Genomic DNA, 18361 nt, shown 5'->3' on the forward strand with positions numbered 1-18361 from the left:
AGTGCAAAGGGAACGCTCGTTGTGTTGCATTTACAGATTTGTTTGTTTTGATAAACGTTTCCACAATGAAAGCGCAATGCTCACCAGTCCAATTCATGGCAGCAACTGAAAAAGAAACGAAAAACAATGGCATTATATGAAAAAAAATGGCATTATATGTACTTTTCAAAAATAAAAACACTTTTTTGTTTCTTTACTTTATTTGCCTTTTATTTAACCTACAAATGTGTCAGATCATTTTGCCTGACCCTGTATATTGAGGCATTCATTAATCTCAGGAATAAAAAGTGTAGTCATCAAACATGGAAATGGCTCTCCTTTTGGCCCTTGCCCCATCCCCCCGAAGTGTTATGGAAGTTGCTTTAGTAACTTTTACGTAATTACACTAACAAACAGAGATAGTAACCTCCATGGACGAGGTAACTAGAGCTAACTAGAGCTAAAAAGAGGTGAATGGAAAATGGGTCTGTAGCCTCATTTTATACGGCTCCTCACCAAAAATGTTCGGTAATAATAATGAACGCCCCAAAAAATGTTACATGAAGTTGCGGTGGACTGGATTGTGGGGTACAGCGTGACACCATAACATTTGTATTTTGGAGCAAGAGCATTGGCAGTTCTATTCTGTGACGTGGGGTGAGGCTCATGGCTGGTGAGGCACTAACCCTTTGGAGTTTTTCTTATGTTAATACAGGTTGCTTATTAAGAGGATAATAATTCACTTGGGTAAAAAAAAAAATTCAAAATGCTTTCAAATACTTTAGTCCCATTTATTTATTATTTTATAAACTGAAAAACATTTGTGTTCTTACCTTTGATCGATATATGAAGTACATGCTCACTGTCCTTCAGGAAAAGTTTTAATACTCTATTGTAAAGTCTGATCACCTCCTGGTGAGCTTGGGTATATAATCCTCCATCTTGGCAGTCAAACTCATTAATTAATTCAGTAGAGTTAAAAAAAATATCTTGCATTTGGCTTGCAAAAAAAAAGCCAGCTTTTCCTCTCTATGGAAGGACAGCAGTGACAAGTACCTTCTAGCTCATGCTTGCCCTCACCCCTTCAGGGTGAGAAGTGTACTGCAAGCGCCACCCGTATGACATGTGTTATACGTGTTATGTGTATTTTATTGTCCAATTGGCAAGAATAATGATGTCATACTTACATTAAAGACATTACAGAGGCTGTAAAAAGTCATGGTGTATAATATAGGTTTTTGCAACATTACATATTGGTGACATGCTGACAAACAGGCACCATGGCAGGCACCATGTCCACTCAGATGGTAGGCAGGGCTTGTGCACTAAGCCGAGAAGTGACACTCGCGGCAGCCTCACCTTAGGTTTCTGCCCAATATTTGGTTAGGAAATTTGCACATTGTGTGTGAAAGCACACACAGTTCCTACATCGCTGGGTTTTCTGTAAAAGGCAGAGGCAAATAAAGGCTGGTTTTACCATTCCAGCTCTGGTGCTCCAATTTTGTGTAATCTCTGTGTGAAAGAGACTTATGTGTTTCCTCTTCAGAGACATAGCAGCACGCAACGTCCTGGTATCCACTGTGGATTGTGTGAAGCTGGGTGACTTTGGTCTGTCACGGTACATGGAAGACAGTTCTTACTACAAAGGTAAGAATAGCTCCTCCATGCATTCTACATTAATTGCTAACCAATCAGTCAAATGTAACATCCTCTCATTTCTGTCTCCCAGCCTCTAAAGGGAAGCTGCCTATTAAATGGATGGCTCCTGAGTCAATAAATTTTAGAAGATTTACCACAGCCAGTGATGTCTGGATGTTTGGTAGGTTCTACAGTATTACAATAATATAATAATTTGTTTCTGTTCACCCTTTACTCCCTAATATTTAAATATATTTGTATATTTTTGTGGCTTTGCATAGGTGTCTGTATGTGGGAGATTTTGATGTACGGCATCAAACCTTTCCAAGGTGTCAAAAACAACGACGTCATTGGCAGGATAGAGAATGGAGAACGACTTGCTATGCCCCCTCAGTGCCCTCCAACCCTGTACAGCTTGATGACTAAGTGCTGGTCGTATGATCCCAGCAAGAGGCCACGCTTCAATGAACTGAAAACCCAGCTCAGGTACTTAATTTAAAGTGTGGTTTGAAAGCGTACAGATCTTTGTGTGGATTCTTAAGATATTCTGTTCTGTGCATCTCTGTGTGGAGTTTGCATGTTCTCCCGTGCGTGTGTGCGTTTTTCTCCGGTTTCCTCCCACATTCCAAAAATATGCATGTTAGTTAATTGGAGGCTCTAAATTGTCCGTAGGTATGAATGTAAGTGTGAACGGTTGTTTGTCTACTGTATATGTGCCCTGCTGTTGACTGGCGACCAGTCCGGTGTGTACCCTGCCTCTCGCCCAAAGTCAGGTGGGATAGGCTCCAGCATACCCCTGGGACCCTAGTGAGGATAAGAGGCATAGATAATGGATGGATGGATGGACACTGTTCTGTGCAAAAGGAAGAACAGTAAATAGACACATAGAGAAAGGAAGAGTTCATTAAATGGACAAAAAAAACAGAAATACAGTCTACTATTATTGTGTTAACAATTCAGCCTTGGTGGAGTTCTGTGCTGTAAAACGAGTCAGTAAAATATTGCTAAAACAACATCCTCAACATTATCTCATGGGTTTTGAAAGTGTGGCAGGGTGACCCTCTCCTCAGAGAATATAATATGGGGAGGTTTCTGCTCAGACTCCCGGGCTCTGTTCAATGGCTGTTTGTAGGAAGTAAAAATCAGTTCATTTTTCATTTGATATGAATGCTTAGCTTAGCAGATTTGAAAGACATTGCTGCACCTCTCCTGAAGTCTTCCGGTGCATCCCACTTTGAAAACCTATGACATACAGTGCACTTCGGATGTATTGGAACAATGAGGTTAATTTATTTAATTTTGTTGTGGACTGAAAACATTTGGGATTGACATCAAACGACAAATACAAGACCAAAGAGCAACATTTCAGCTTTTATTTCCATGTATTTACATCTGGATTGGATGCACAGCTTAGATAGCACCTATTGTTTGTACCCACCCATTTTTCATGTAAGCAAAAGTATTGGATATATCTACGCTCAGTTTCAGATTGGGTAGGACAGGCTTTGCCAGTGTAAACTGCATTTAGAGATAAAAACAACATGAAAATCAGATAATTGTCTGTGTAAAAAATCAAGCGATTCTGATTCTGAGAGAAGATGGAAAATCATATGTATCATATCATATGTGCAAATGCTGTTCCTGGACTTCAGTTCAGCATTTAACCATCCCCCAGCAGCTCAGACAAAAACTTGGACACTTTGGACTTAAAGTTTCTTTCTGCAAGTTGGTGCTGGATTTCCTCACAGGGAGGCCACAAAACATGCGAGTCTGCAGGATCAACATTCAAGACCATCACAGCCCTCCGCTCTTCACGCTGCTGACCCACAATAGTGTGCCAGAATCCAGCACCCACAACATCATTAAGTTTGTGCACGACATAACTGTGGTGAGCCTCATCTCCAATAACGATGAGGCCAACTGCAGCAGTGAGGTGGGCCAACTGACTCAGTGGTGCAAGGACAACAGTCTCTTCCTCAATGTGGGGAAGACCAAAGAGACTGTTGTGACTTTAGGAAAAGACCCCCACAGCACCCCCCACTGACAATCGACGGTGCTGCTGTAGAGAGTGTGAGCAGCACCAGGGTCCTGGGAGTTGTGCATTTCTGAGGATCTCACCTGGTCCGACAACACCACATTGCTGGCCTTCTTCCTCCGCAAGATGAAGAGAGCAGGAATCCCACCACCCATCATGTGCTCTTCCTATGGAGGCACCATAGAGAGCAACATCACTGACTGCATCACAGTGTGGTACGGAGGCTGCAATATCTACTGCCGGAAGGCTCTGCAACGAGTCGTGAACACAGCGAGCAAGATCATCGATGTCCCCTTGCCCCCCTCTCTGACATCTTCAACACTCGACATCAGCATCGGTGGTGACAACTATCACCTCTCTCGCTGCCACTTCAGCCTCCTGCCCTCAGTGAGGGCCCGTATCACAAGACTCACAAACAGCTTCATCCATCATGCTGTCAGGAAGCTGAACTATGCCCACTACCTCCCCCCTTTTCCACCTGCCTCTGGACAGTAACCCATCCACTCAACAAAAACTACCTTCGCTGTTATTTGCACAGGCATGCTTTTTGCATAAACTGCCTTTCTGCACTGGCAAATTTTTGTTTTAAATTTTTTAGCCTTTTTATTCTTTAATTATTAGCTCCAATTGAACCAACTGATATGTCAAAAAGAAATAAACCATCGGTGTACTAAGTAAGTATTTGGTTTGGTTTCATTTTATTTGAACATGCATGAAGGTTGCAATGGAATACATCTCATCAATCAACATTTCACCGTTCCACATGCCCAAAGGGAGTAGGAAGAAGCAAAGCTTAAATAGTAGATAGCGATACCGTCACTCCTGTCCTCTGCACGTTGTTGCAGATGTCACTAACAGTTGTTTTAGAGTATTTCTTTAGAGCTCTCACAATGTTTCTGTCATCAGCTGCTGATGTTTTGCTTGGTCTATCTGTTCGACTTCTCTTACTTAGTACATGAGTGGTTTATTTCTTCTTCAGAACATTCCAAATGGTTGTACTGGCTATGACCAGTGTTTGTGCAATGGTTCTGATTGATTTTTCATCTTCTTTCAGATTCACAATTCCTTGTTTTTTTTTTACTGCATAGACAGCTCTCTGGTTTTCATGTTGTTTTTATCTCAAAATGCAGTTTACGCAGGCAAAACCTACCCTACTCAATCTGAAATAGGACACAGGTGGGCAACAAAACACACCTGTCTGTCATATATTATAGTACTTTTCCTAACACGAACAATGGTGTGGGTTCAAACAAAAGCGTGCAACAAAGTTGTGCATCTGATTCAGATGTAAATACTTGGAAATAAAAGTTAAAATGTTGCTCTGTATTTGTCTTATGGTGTCAAACCCAAATGTTCTACAGCAAAAATACTTCTGGAGGACACTGTATTGAATGGTACCTTTACACAGTTCTGCAATGTTGGAAGGAATTTTTGAATGGCCTTTACCTGACTTGAACACACATCACATGTCATTCATCGCATTGTGAATTCTTGAGAGTTGAAACCGCAATGTTGCCATGTTAATTTTCCAACATTTGTGTTCTAAAAGTAGACTGCACAACTGGCTCATACTTCTGCAGTTAAACGACCATTTGACGTCACCAGGTCTGGTTATATTTCCTCCTATGCTTCTCCTCACATTGGAATCATCACCTCCCCTAGCCCTGGTTCTCTTTTCTTAGTAATACAGCATGAATATGTGTACTCACTCTTGTGAAAGAGGCTTAAAAAAGATTTTTTTTCCTGTGAAAATACAACTGTTACATATTTTCCACCAATGCTTAAGGCCCACCTTGTTTTAAAAGTTGGCCTTGAGGTGTTCCCACACCTCCATGACTTTTACAACATTCCCATTTAAATATAAACATTTAAATACTGTTTACGTTTTCTTATACTGTTTGGACAGCAGGTGTCACTGTGAGTACCCTGGTACTGTATTCGCATGACAGTATAGTTTTCATCTGCAGTGTAATTGATCCTTGTCATGATTATAGTTGCTGCTGCTGCTTGCAAAGACAGTTCAACTTTTGGTCATGTAGCTAATAGTTAGTTTTTTTCACATTTACATTGAAAAATAAGTATGACACGAAGAGGTTCTTTTAGAAACAAACATTTTCTGTCTCTGTCTTTGAAATGCTAAAATAGGAAAATAAGAGTGCGTTTTTAACTGCTGCGGTTTTATGAGTTTTCTCTAAACCGGTATGACTCACACCTTAAAATTTCTCCATTATAGCTCCTCTTTTATTTGTGTCAGCTTTTCTTCCTGTAGTTTTATTCTACTACTCTCTGTACACCCATTTTCTCTTTTGTGTGCCTAATACTTTGATTCACATATTTCAAACCAGCCACACTGCTCAAATTCATGCACGTCAGCATATTAGTCTCACACGTGTACACCATGCTTGGTGGTCAATGCAAAACTGGAATATCTGGTTATTATGGAATCATTACTAATTCTCATGCGATCACGTAAAGTCATTGACTGTATTAACAAGAGTAAGTCGTGCTTATAAAGGGTATAGGGTTCCCTCTTGGTCTGGAAAACGTTTCTATCATAATATCAATTATAGGTCTCGCCTGCCAAATATGCAGCTCGCAGCTTCCCTTACAGTTTTCCTAGACAGACGACCAACGTGTCTGTGTGGTTGTGTGCGTGTGTTTACACAGTGGGCAGCTGCCAGGAGCTTCAGCTTGCCAATAGAAGCAGAGAAAAACGGAATAGTGAGAGAGAATGAGTGTAGGAAAGAAAGGAGTAAGCTTCAGAAGAGCTCGACTGCAAAAGCTTGCAGACTTTTTTTTTTCCTCACACAATGCAGATTTCTTTGCTGCTTTATAGCATGCTACAGTCACCTTACCAGAAGATCTGAGTTTTGACTTGTGAGTGAGGCGGGAATCTGTTGCAGTTATTTATTTTGGTCCCTAAGTGCACCTCATTAGTGGATTTTATTGGCTGTAAAACTAGATGTTGAGTGGATACGCTACTGCTCTTAGAGCATCCTGGTCTTGAGGTAAAGTATTTCCTTCTTTGTGTCTCTTTGTTTATAAGAGAAATGTTGCACCAGGCACTGAGGTACTGTGTGTAGTTTGCATCTCAAACATTACGTTGATGACTGTTTTTTCTCACCTTGCATATTGTTAAACTGCTACAGTGTGTATTAGCCAAGTTGGGGATGTGTCCTGCTTCAACCGAAGCACCGAAGGAAACATTTTCTTTATTGAAAATACTCATTTCATAGTTTATGACTGTTCAACATTCAAGATATGTTCAGCAGTAATGATTTTTCCACCTTTTTAAACCTACAGTAACTTTATGTAACAAGAGAAAGCAATCAGTCCAGACCTAACGTTCACAAAGAGCATGTGGCCATGTTTGATGGGATTGTAGATGTGCAATTTTATCCAGATTTGATAGGATTGAAATTTTTTTTAAATAGAATTGTGCATTCTCATGGAACATGAACAGGAATGTACTTTAAAGAATATGTGCCTAAAAAAAAAATACAGGTTGACATATCTAAATCTGTTTGCTGGAGGTTGCGCAGAAAGATAGAAAGCAGATAAACTGTACACGAATTAAAGCATTTTGAGCAGGTAACCTAATTTTCTCACATGACTGTATACTCCATGTTGTCCTACATTTTCATTTTATAGGGACAGTGACCACATCGTCAAATACTAGTCCACAGTGTATATGTGTCCATACAGTGTATCTCCCTCCATTACTGGTATGTTTGATTGTCATCTGCTCCCCATGAAAGCTTTCATTTTAGAGTGACGGAAAGTATAGATTACATCATAAAAAAATTTTTTTTAAGTCTATTACAATGTTACCATTATATACTAGTAGTTCTATCCATTGACTGCCAAGAATCTACACTAGGCATGGGCCAGTTACCGGAAAAAGTCACGGTTTCAAAACTGCTAAAATAGTTCATCATAGCATCTTACGGTATGAGAGGAAGTGGAGGTCAAATGCAGCCACAATGTGGAAATACTTTGTCATGTTCTGCGTTATTCCTCACAGTTTAAACTGGGCTTTGATGTGTTGAAATCACAGGCATGAGCTGACAATATACACTAATATAGCATTGCTAAGTGAAAACATTGTACTCACATGAAAGATTCCTTCAAAGGGATGCACATTTAGAAGATTTAATCCATTTACAACAGGTCTCCTTGGTATACACATGCACAGCAGCGCTAGGTTTTTGAACTGAACAACAAGCAACAACTGCTTAGCAATAGTTGCTGACAACAACCACATGACCCGGAAACGGAAGTGAAACAAATTAATAAAAACTCAGCAAATGCACAATTCCAAAACACTTGTGGACAAGTTGTGACCTGCACATTCACCACACTATAAAATAATAACATAACATTATGAGTTTGTTTTTATTATTATTTATTTGATCCACTAATTGAGCCAATAATTGCATTTATTTTCATTTTGCTTTGTTTTTTTTTGTTGTTTAGTAAGAAAATACGTATGGTCTTGTGACATAAGTCTCAGGATAAGCCATTTTCGATTTCATTTCATGAAGAATTGCATTTTATTTATTGTTTTAGAAATAATTCAGTTATTATTTTTGTTATTTATTTTAAATACATAGTGCCCTGTGATTGGCTGGCGACCAGTCCAGGGTGTACCCCGCCTGTCGCCCGAAGTCAGCTGGGATAGGCTCCAGCATGCCCCCGCGACCCTAATGAGGAGAAGCGGTATAGAAAATGGATGGATGGATGTTCCACTTCCATTATGTTCTATTATATTGTTTAAACATGACTGTTCAACAGAAAGTTTTTTTCCTCTTCTTTTCAATAAAGATAACACATTTTAGAATTATTGTTATATAGAATTATTATAACACATATGTAATTATAATACCGTAAAACCATGATATTTTTCCCTAAGGTTATTATCATACCCTCAAAATCCCATAACGGCCCATGCCTAGTCTACACTGGACAGCTCTAAGGTAAGAAGACAAAATCCAAGACTCAGCTGTCTTCTCTCTTGCGAAATGATGAAAGACCTGAGCAGTTACAACCAGGCCAGTGGAGTCAACACGCCCTGGCCGACAAGGCTTGCGGGGGGACTGGGTATTGAGTCCTCGAGTAAAGTGGCAACCTTTGTTTGCGATGCAGCTTTTTTAACAGTTTTTTTAACAGTATACCAGTAATATGCACAGAGCACAACAAGTCTTTTGCCTGCTTACAGTGGGGACAGACGTTGCTGCTACCCAGACGATATATTCCAGTCAGTCTTTACCATAAACTCAGTACTGCTGCTGGTGAGAGACTATAGTCATACCCTGAGTGAAGGAACAAATACCCCAACCGAGATCCAATAATAAGCCTTTCCATCAGTCAAGCACTGTACAGTATGAATCGTTACCATACTAAGACAAAGCTAAAAGTAAAGTTAATTCACTCTTTGCTTTTCAGCTATTATACAAATATAATATTTTATGTGACTAATAAATGCTCAACTTACTGTATTATGCATCAAGTGACAGTTGGATAAAACACACAAAAGTACATAACTCCAAATACTGTATGTCCTGCAAATTTCAATCTTGATACGTGTTTACTATATTGCATATTATTTCAGCGGGAAAGTTAACTGGGAATGTTCCCACTGACACTGTCATTCAAATATGCGTTCAAATGGGTTATAAAGGACACAAGGCTTGCCAAGAGACAGACTTGGACAGGTGCAAGGACACACACAGACAGGCACACATGGTAGGAGACAACAGAACAGGAGGGTAATGATGTTTCTGAAAATAGCATTTAGTCTCGTTGAGGACAGGAGAGTAGAAAGACTGTGTGTGCTCGATCCTCCGAACAACTTCACTCTTGTGGAACCATCCGCTCACTCCTTTGACAAGCTTAACTGTTTGGATTAGCAGGTTTTTATCCACAGAGAATGGGTTAGTAAGAACCTACGTAGCGAGGAAATTCTGTTTTTACACACTGCACACGGTATGATATGAAAGTAGTTTCTGAAGATGGAACAGATTGCTTTTACTGTACCCATTACAGTGTGAAGGTACTGGTTATTAGTGCACTGTAATGGCACTATCATTTCTCAGAGACCATTTTTACTGCAATGTCGTCATGTAATCGTACAGTATAAGCATACAGTTATGTTCTGATAACAGTCTGTTAAAGAAGTGTATTTATGTTAGAGCATCTGTTGGAAAGATTTCCTGCAAGTGCTCATGTATCTCATATTATCTTCATCCTAGGCAGTTTGAATGCTTTTAAAGACCTGATTGATTGAGATGCCGTTCTGCTTTTCATTCCTTTTGAGGGATTTTATTACACCCGAGCCACAATATACAAGAATAACAGTGCTTAATGGTGTTTTACTGTATTATTTTTGATTACAGTGATGGACATTATGACACTATCTCTTCAGACTCATAATGCCTGTTTAGCTGCTGACTGCTGCAGCAGTTATCATGCAGTAGAAAGTCTACAACAATTGTGTCTTTCCTCCTTTTGCAGTACCATACTAGAGGAAGAGAAAGTCCAGCAGAAGGAGAGGAACAGGATGGAGATGAGGAGACAGGTCACCGTTTCTTGGGATTCGGGTGGGTCTGATGAGGCACCACCAAAAGTAAGACCACACGTTTTAGGTTGACTCAGTCTTTTATATTAGTATATTTTGCATGGTTCCACTGGCCATCGTTCATTGTAAAAGTTGTTATTCAGCTTAAGTACTGTGCCTGGAGAAAATATGCACTACTTACATGCTTTCTATGAGTCAGAAACCTTAAACCACCCCACTGCTCAACTTGTTTCCCCAGCTGCTGGCTACTTTATCCCTGCTTACAGCCATCGTCCCCCTCCTGTTAACATCTGTTAGCTCCTCCTCATGGCTACTTAATACAAAGACCTTCAGTATGTCATAGAAAACACATGACATGTTTGTTAAAGGTCCGACATTATGCTTTTTCAACAAACATTGCATTGAAATGTTGAAAGTGAAAGTGTGTTGGCTAGAATCTAGCCTTGATGCTGGAATTTAAACAGTTTAAAGGTGCTTTTAGCAAGCCCTACAGGGAACAGGCTGTTTTGTGTAGCTTTAATACTAATGAGCTGCCCACGCCTGTCTCTGACATAGTGCGTGGCTCCAAGAAGCACTATTGTGCACTTCAGCCATTTTTTCCGTATACACTGTAACTCTGCATTTGTCAAACGCAATAGATACATACAGTATATCAGATACAACAACATAACATTCAGCAGTGGGGGAGGACAACGCTAACATGAGCTACAGCGCTACCTTTACAGTCTCATTTTCGCAGCAACGTCATGGTTGGAAGGAGGTTTTTCCCGTCATGTCATGAAAAACTGACATGAAAGATGATTTTGTGGCACAGTCTAGAGGGACACATTACTGTACTGACACATGTTACAGTGCTGTCAAGAGATTAAAAAAAATGGAGAGATTAATTAATTATGATCTGTTATTAACTGATCTAATTAATCTTTTTTTAATCTCACCTAAAGATTGCTGAGAAATGCCCTCACCTTGAGATATTTTCATTTAAATTCATAACATGATTGTGGAAGATGGAAAATATTTAGATATAATAAAAAACAAAATTAATAAAGTTATTTATTGTTTTTAACACACTTGAACAGCAGTCCTAGCCATTTACATTCTGCTGTATTTGAGACTAGTCCCAAGTGCTGCCTACAACCTTTAGTTTTTTAAAAACCTTCAGTAACACCATGGGGAATATTGCTATGTTCTTTTACCAATATTCCAATCATTGAAAAGAAAAATGAAAATAAAACATCAGGTCCATATTAAGCACTGAAGCTAACACATCAGTAAGAACACTTTTCTGAGCAATACAAGTATTGAACACTGAACCAGCTAAGGTCCAATGATCTCTGGGTGGATCAAAATTTTGTTTGTTTTTCTTTTCGCCTTTGTACATCCTGCTGATTTTGGTCGTAAATGTATTCCAGCACGGTGGCTTGTATGATGAGTCACTGGATGCAGTTTGCGACACCACTGTTCATCCCTCGTCTTCCACTATGTTTATTGGCCTGCAATTCATCACAATCCACTTGGCAAGGGCATATGTCAGCCTGTCGGTCGCAGACTTGCTCATACGTGGGGTGTTCTCGTTTAGTTATTTTGGCAAAGAGCTTTGCTTTGGTTCACTAAATTGCTAATGTCTACGCTGCTAATATTAGCTGTGACTGCACTCGCGACTGGGTGCTTTGCGTTGATGTATTAGACTAAACTTCAGCTGCTTTGGTGGTAAGCAAACTCCTTCTTACAAAGAAGGCATATCACTCTTCCTTTATCGAAGGTCCCTTTGGAGCGCTGTCCCATTCATTGGACTGCCAAGTCTCACATCTCCTCTCCGCTACTCACTTTGCCCTCCCAACTCCCAACTTGGAGGGCAACTCCCAACACAATGACAGCCACTTCAGGGTGTGACTGACCGTTGTTTTCCACCCCCAACAACTCAAACACAAGAAGCCCAATGGTGCATACAGACACAGTAAATCAACGGATTAAAAATTAGATAAATTTAGATCTAAAAAAAAAAACCACGCTAAATATGACTGTAATTAATTGATCGCAATTAATGCTTTTGACACCCCTAGTTATAACATCATTAAAAAGTCAGTTTTGCATAATTGTGGAACTTTGAGGGGCTTGTGATTGTGTTACTTGTATTAGAGAATGCTACATTGGTGCAGTTCCGTTAAAAGTTTGCCTATTCAGAGACTTTGGAAATACTTAAAAACTCTCCAGTAGCCATATAATTGCTGATGAATTATATGGTGTGTAAGCTCCTCTCCCAAGCCCTTATTATTTGCATTCTCTACCGTTTTTCTTTCTATTGTGTTTGCAGCCCAGTCGCCGTCCCTCCCTGCAGCCCACCTTCAGTCTGGACTGTCTGTCCGCTTCCTCTCCTCACCATTGCCATCAAAACCAGCGTATTGCCTCACAGCTTTCCCTCTGCATAGGGAACCCTCCTCCTTCATCTCCTTGCACCCTCTCTCCCATGTCATCTTCTCTCCTTTATTCCTCTCATTGTTCCGCTTTTCCCTCTTACTCACCTCTTTTTCAGGACAAAACTTATCACAGTTGCTGTTTCTCTCACCACCACACAAACCACAAGTCCCGCTTACACCTGCAATCTCATGCTGACTTTTGTTCTGACAGCTGTGCCCGCAAGACCAATCCCCCTACTGATGACCACCTACAATGTTTGTCCCAGTCAAACCCCAATAGCTCCCTTTCCTTACTTAGGCTCCCTTCCCAACGCAGTCCTAATTCTCTGAGTTGCATCGTGTCCGATGCCTGTGCCCTCACCTTCCAGAACGGCAACGTCGAGACAAATTCCAAACTTCAAGCCTCTCTGTTGTCCAGCTGCCAAGCAAATCTTTCAAGGACTTTGCCACCCCCTCCTGCTCTTTCACGCTCTGACCAACTATTCCCAATGCCCTCTGGTTATACTCGGACAACAATCACCCCCTATCCACCCAATCAAAGCACTGACCTTCCTTTAACTGTCCACATGCCTTGTCCCAGCTCCTGCACCCTTTCCCCTCACAGAACAATAAAGGCAGGTGATATAATTTTACAATAACATGCATTTAACAACTACTTACTTACTAATGGAAATGCATTGTATTGTGTTGCAACATTCTTTTTCCTGTAAACCAGGTAAATGCTTCTTTCTGCTCCTCTTCAAGACTTGTCACTTTTGTCAGTTACACTTGTGTAAAATTGCAGTGAAATGAGCCTCTGAACCACTCCTTAGACTGCGTTAAAAATGACAAGATAAATATTTTATCAAATATTCTCAAACAATAACAGTAAAATTATCATTTTAATTAACCTCATTCTCCTCGTGTTTCCCAAAACACACACCACAATCTCAAAATCAGCACTGATTTGGTATCCACAGGACAAGTGTGTAATTCAGATAACATTGGTGCAAGAATGAATTTGAGAATATATTTTTTTTTAATTTGCTGATTTAGTATATTTCCAAACTGCTAAAATAATGCATAAAGTTAACAATAACATGTTACCCAAAAACGTCATGCAGCATTTCTCTATAAGAGAGGAGAAATATGATCTTAGAGAACATCTTAGATTATATTGATTATTATATGTATGTTCTGTCATGCTTGTTTTTACTTTTTTATTATTAATCCATTATTACATTGATTATTATATGGAATAATATTACATGGAATACAGGAAGTGAATAATATGTGCTGCACAAGATGTGGAGTAGGATTAAATAAACTTTGCTTCTTCCTACTCCTTTTGCACATGAGGAACTGTGAAATGATTCATGAGATGTATTCCATTGTAGCCTGCATGCATGTTCAAATAAAATTAAACCAAACCAAAACAAACCGATTACTTTAACCTTTAAAACGTCCATACCCCAACACTGTCTGCGTTGCTATGGTAATTGCTACGTGATACACATGCTGCACATCAGCTACAAACTTAACAAAACACATTTTAAGAAAACAGAAGACAGAATTCAAACTACAAGCTTTTAAACAGGCAAATGTTGAAAACAAGTGAACGGCATAAAACCAGCATGTGAGATATAATTTCATTAAAAAAAAGAATAATGCCAGAAACTTGGCACCGTTTGAAAGCTAACAATTAGCCGTTCCAATATTACAAGTATCATTTTTCTACCATTAAACCTCACAGAATTAGTAGCTTCATTTAAACTTACCCATTAGTAGAGGTACGTACAATTTCCCATTTATACTAACCATCAATGTCCCATCCATCCATCCATCCATTTTCTATACCGCTTCATCCTCATTAGGGTCGCGGGGGCATGCTGGAGCCTTTCCCAGCTGACTTCGGGCGACAGTCGGGGTACACCCTCGACTGGTCGCCAGCCAATCGCAGCCATCAGTGTCCCTTTACTTTGATACCAAGATCATCTATGTAGACCTTGTAGATGTGTAGTAGAACCATTTGTCATTTACTGCACCAGAAAAATGCCCAGAGTTTAAGATGTTTAAGAATAAACGGATTCTGTAATTGATTACTTTATTTATTGTGGTTATGTTGAAATACCCACTTTTCAAGGAGCCCGACCAAGAATGTTGCAACTTTGCTTCCTCGTGGAGTGTGTGGAGTGACTGATTTCTTGCTAACACCAGCATCGCTGTGCAGTCAGCATAACTGTGCAGTCAGCCTACCGGCATGTTGTTGATTGACCTTCGTTGTGTTTCATGTCATGGTAGCTATTTGCTTTTGTCTGCGTCAGGCTTTGTGTTGATGTGTCGTCAGATTATCACAGCCTATGTTTAGCTTGGTCAGGACGCCCTTATTCCACTGGGCTTGCAAACATAGAACCATGCTCTATGTTTTATGACTAAACCACAAAGCAAGCTAAGTTCACATAACTGAAGGCACCGATGATTGCCATAGCATTGAAGATTGCCTGGGAAATGCATGTTTAGTATTTTATCAACAATAAAAACAAATCATTTCAAGGCACCTTTGTGTAACAGTGAAAGCACATTGAAGAATAAAAGCCATATTCAGTTTGGCTATCGTCAATCACATCACATCGCATTGCAAAATATTTTTACAGCCACACTCCAGTCTGGTTGTAAGTCTCTGTGACATGTTTTTGTGGCAGCACTGTTTTTCCATGTCAGCATTGCACTTTCAACTTTATGGTGATTGATTGTGTCTGTGTGCTAAGCAATGAATTGTCCTACAGATCTTACACTCATGCTTTCCCAAAATTATTTATAAAATAATGGCAGGGAAGGGGTAAGAATGGGGACATAGAGACTGTAATGCATCCACAAGTGTCTGCCCTGTGATTGGGTATGGTTTTTGTTATGATGCATGGAAAAACATTTAATTAAGGCACGTTCAATAAAGTATATTAAATTATATCATTTGAATGTATATAGGTCATGTCCTGTTGAATTTCGGTGTCTATTCCACCAGAAGATGATGCACTTTAGCAAATCTAAGTGGTGGACAAAGACAGAAACTTTTTAGGATGCTGTGTTACAGCTGTATCATATCATCTTTTCACATCTTTTTTCAACTGTGTGACATGATATCACATCTAAGTAGTCCATGGTTTTACTGTTGTTTGTGTATATAACACGTATCTCAGTTCAGTTTGACAGCTAACAGCCACACAAAGTGGGCGCTAGTTGTATGTCCTGTTATATAACATGAAAACTAGATCAACAAGAATTGTAAACATAGTTTTTGTCTTCTTTGTCTCTTTGTCTGGCTACAGCCGAGTAGACCAGGTTACCCCAGTCCGCGCTCCAGTGAAGGGTATTACCCCAGTCCCCAGCACCCTGGACACTACCAGGTATGTAAACAGGTTCCTCAAGATCCAAAGTATAACGAATCTTGTCTTTGTGTTATGTTAACAAGTGCTGTCAAACGGTTAAAATGTGTAATCAGATTAATCACGGGGTTGCTGTGGATCAATTTTCATTAACTGTGATTAAATATTAATTTTTAATCTATATTACCGACTATAAATCACACTTTTTTTCATGGCTTGGCTGGTCCTGCTACTTGTACTCCAGAGCGACTTATATATGTTTTTCACACTGACAGCAGCAAGAGGGCGCTCTTGGCTTGTGTGCCAGTATCTGCTACTCCTATCACTCCTGTATCACTGAAAATGTACAATGTAAACATCAATTTATAAAGACAACTGAGGGGCTATCCACACAGGCAAAGTATTTTATCGTTTTCAGCCTGAAACGGTATATCTTGAAAATGACTTCCAGAGTGGGAAAATGAAAACGTTGGCTTGTTGCCGCGTATACAGGCAACACGAGAATAGTGACGTCATCGACCCACAACAGCCTCGTCGCCGTCACGTGACCAGAAGTGAGCTTTGACGACAAGCCAGCATATATATTTCGACGGACATGACTCACCTCGGTCGACATTCTCGTGATATTTTTTTGTCTTGTACGGCATAATGACTCGCAGAAGTAATGCCACTTCTCCTAAGGGGAAGACGACGGACTTATGCACATCTATTATTTCTTCTTTGACATGGTCCCGTCTGCATGCCTGTTGACAGCGCCAACAGGCATGAGAAAGACGGAACACAAATGCTCCCAAAAAGAAAATCTCTTCTGCAGATTACAAGCTGCAAGTAGTGAAATATACACTTGAAAACGGTAATCGAGCAGCAGAAAGTTTGAGTGTGAGGGACTGGTGAAAAGCGGAGGATACTCTAACTGCAATGAAGAAAACAAAAAAAGTGAATTGCGGGCTAAAAGCTAAATGGCCACCACTAGAGGAACAAATTCACAAATGGGTGCTTGAACAACATCCTGCCGGGAGAGGCTTGTCAACAGTGCAGTTGCGTCTTCACGCCCAGGTTGGTGCCAAGGCGATGAATATGAATGACTTTGGGGGTTGTTTATGCTATAGTTATCTGAATAACTGAATAACAAAGATGCCTATTTAGTCTGTTGTTCTCCATTTTATTGTTATTACTACTTGCCTTTCAAGATGAAATGTCTGTTCTTGGTCTGCGATTGTATTAAATCAATTTCCCCCAGCTTACAGTATAGTCCAGTGCAACTTATATATGTTTTTTCCTCTTCATTGTGCATTTTTGGCTGGTGCGACTTATACTCCGGAGCGACATATAGCCTGGAAAATACAGTAATTGAGTCTGTTGCAATCCAGTTGACAATTGTGTCAGTCAATTTGTCTGAGGTAGATTTACTAAGGCCCTGACTTGATGTAAGGGTGGTTTGTCGCAAGCTGTGTGGCACGTTAACCAAAGTGCTAGCAGAATCCTGAACTAACATATGCGTTGCCTTAATGTGGTATTTTAAGGTAGAAGTGCTTCAGTGAAAAGAAAACTCTGCAGAGTGTGCATAATACTTTTGTCGGTCGACTGTTCAGTCATGGGTTTTTTTGCACTAAAAGAGGGCCAACATGCTGTTTAGCGTTGTCCATATTGACTTGTTTGGTTCTGCAGCCTGTCACTACCGGATCAACTTCCGCATGCTCATGCATGACGGTAACACTAATTGGATAAACAAACTGTCCCAAATGCATTGCCAGAGACATTTCAGGGATTTTGAGTCATTCGGTGCTGCAGATGGGTAATTGCATTAAAAAAAAAGTTTTGTCAGGTTAATAATGTTGATGATAATGATTCATTTGAAAATTTTTTATTCTCAGATTCTTTCACATCAGCACACATCACGATGGATTAATCCGCATTAACATATCAGTTTTGACAGCCCTAATGTTAACATACAGTGCAGGACAATGTGTGTTTTGGCAGCAGTTGTCAACATCCCTGTACTCCCTCTTTGTGTCAGATGACAGGGTACCCTGGCCCTCACACCCTCCCCTCGGTGCCAAGCGCCCTCTACCCAGCGCCGGCCGCAATGCTGGACACTCATCACGCGCACACGCACCCCCGCCACCACGTCCACGCACACTCACATGTACAGCACCTCCCCCAGCCGCATGGACAGGACATGGCACACTGGGGCTCGGCCATGGAGGTAGGAGACCAATTTCATCAGGTTACTTCTACAAGCCTACAAGCTTGTGTAGTTTCTGGAGGTCCATCAACTGAGAAAACAGCAACTAAAGCACTGATCCCCTCAATCCATTGACATCCATGATTTTTTTCAGTGTGTCTGCCCACT

The 18361-nt window shown here is 40.3% G+C and overlaps 1 protein-coding gene across 12 annotated transcripts in view; it reads left to right on the top strand.

Moving 5' to 3' along the window:
* The window catches only part of LOC129184924 (focal adhesion kinase 1-like), a 74330-nt gene that overhangs the window by 43133 nt on the left and 12836 nt on the right, over window positions 1–18361 (top strand). For 11 of the 12 annotated variants that reach the window (XR_008572006.1, XM_054781446.1, XM_054781442.1 and 8 more), the window contains 6 exons: window positions 1526–1626; window positions 1709–1798; window positions 1899–2103; window positions 10166–10277; window positions 15952–16029; window positions 18026–18214. Coding sequence is in view for 11 of the 12 variants with exons in the window: in XM_054781446.1 (XP_054637421.1) it covers window positions 1526–1626; window positions 1709–1798; window positions 1899–2103; window positions 10166–10277; window positions 15952–16029; window positions 18026–18214 (775 nt within the window). In the remaining variant the exon portion in view is untranslated. The remainder of the gene's footprint in view (window positions 1–1525; window positions 1627–1708; window positions 1799–1898; window positions 2104–10165; window positions 10278–15951; window positions 16030–18025; window positions 18215–18361) is intronic. The other variant, XM_054781448.1, reaches the window with a different exon arrangement.

Source organism: Dunckerocampus dactyliophorus, chromosome 7 (assembly GCF_027744805.1).
Source record: "Dunckerocampus dactyliophorus isolate RoL2022-P2 chromosome 7, RoL_Ddac_1.1, whole genome shotgun sequence".
NCBI classification, from domain to species: Eukaryota; Metazoa; Chordata; class Actinopteri; order Syngnathiformes; family Syngnathidae; genus Dunckerocampus; species Dunckerocampus dactyliophorus.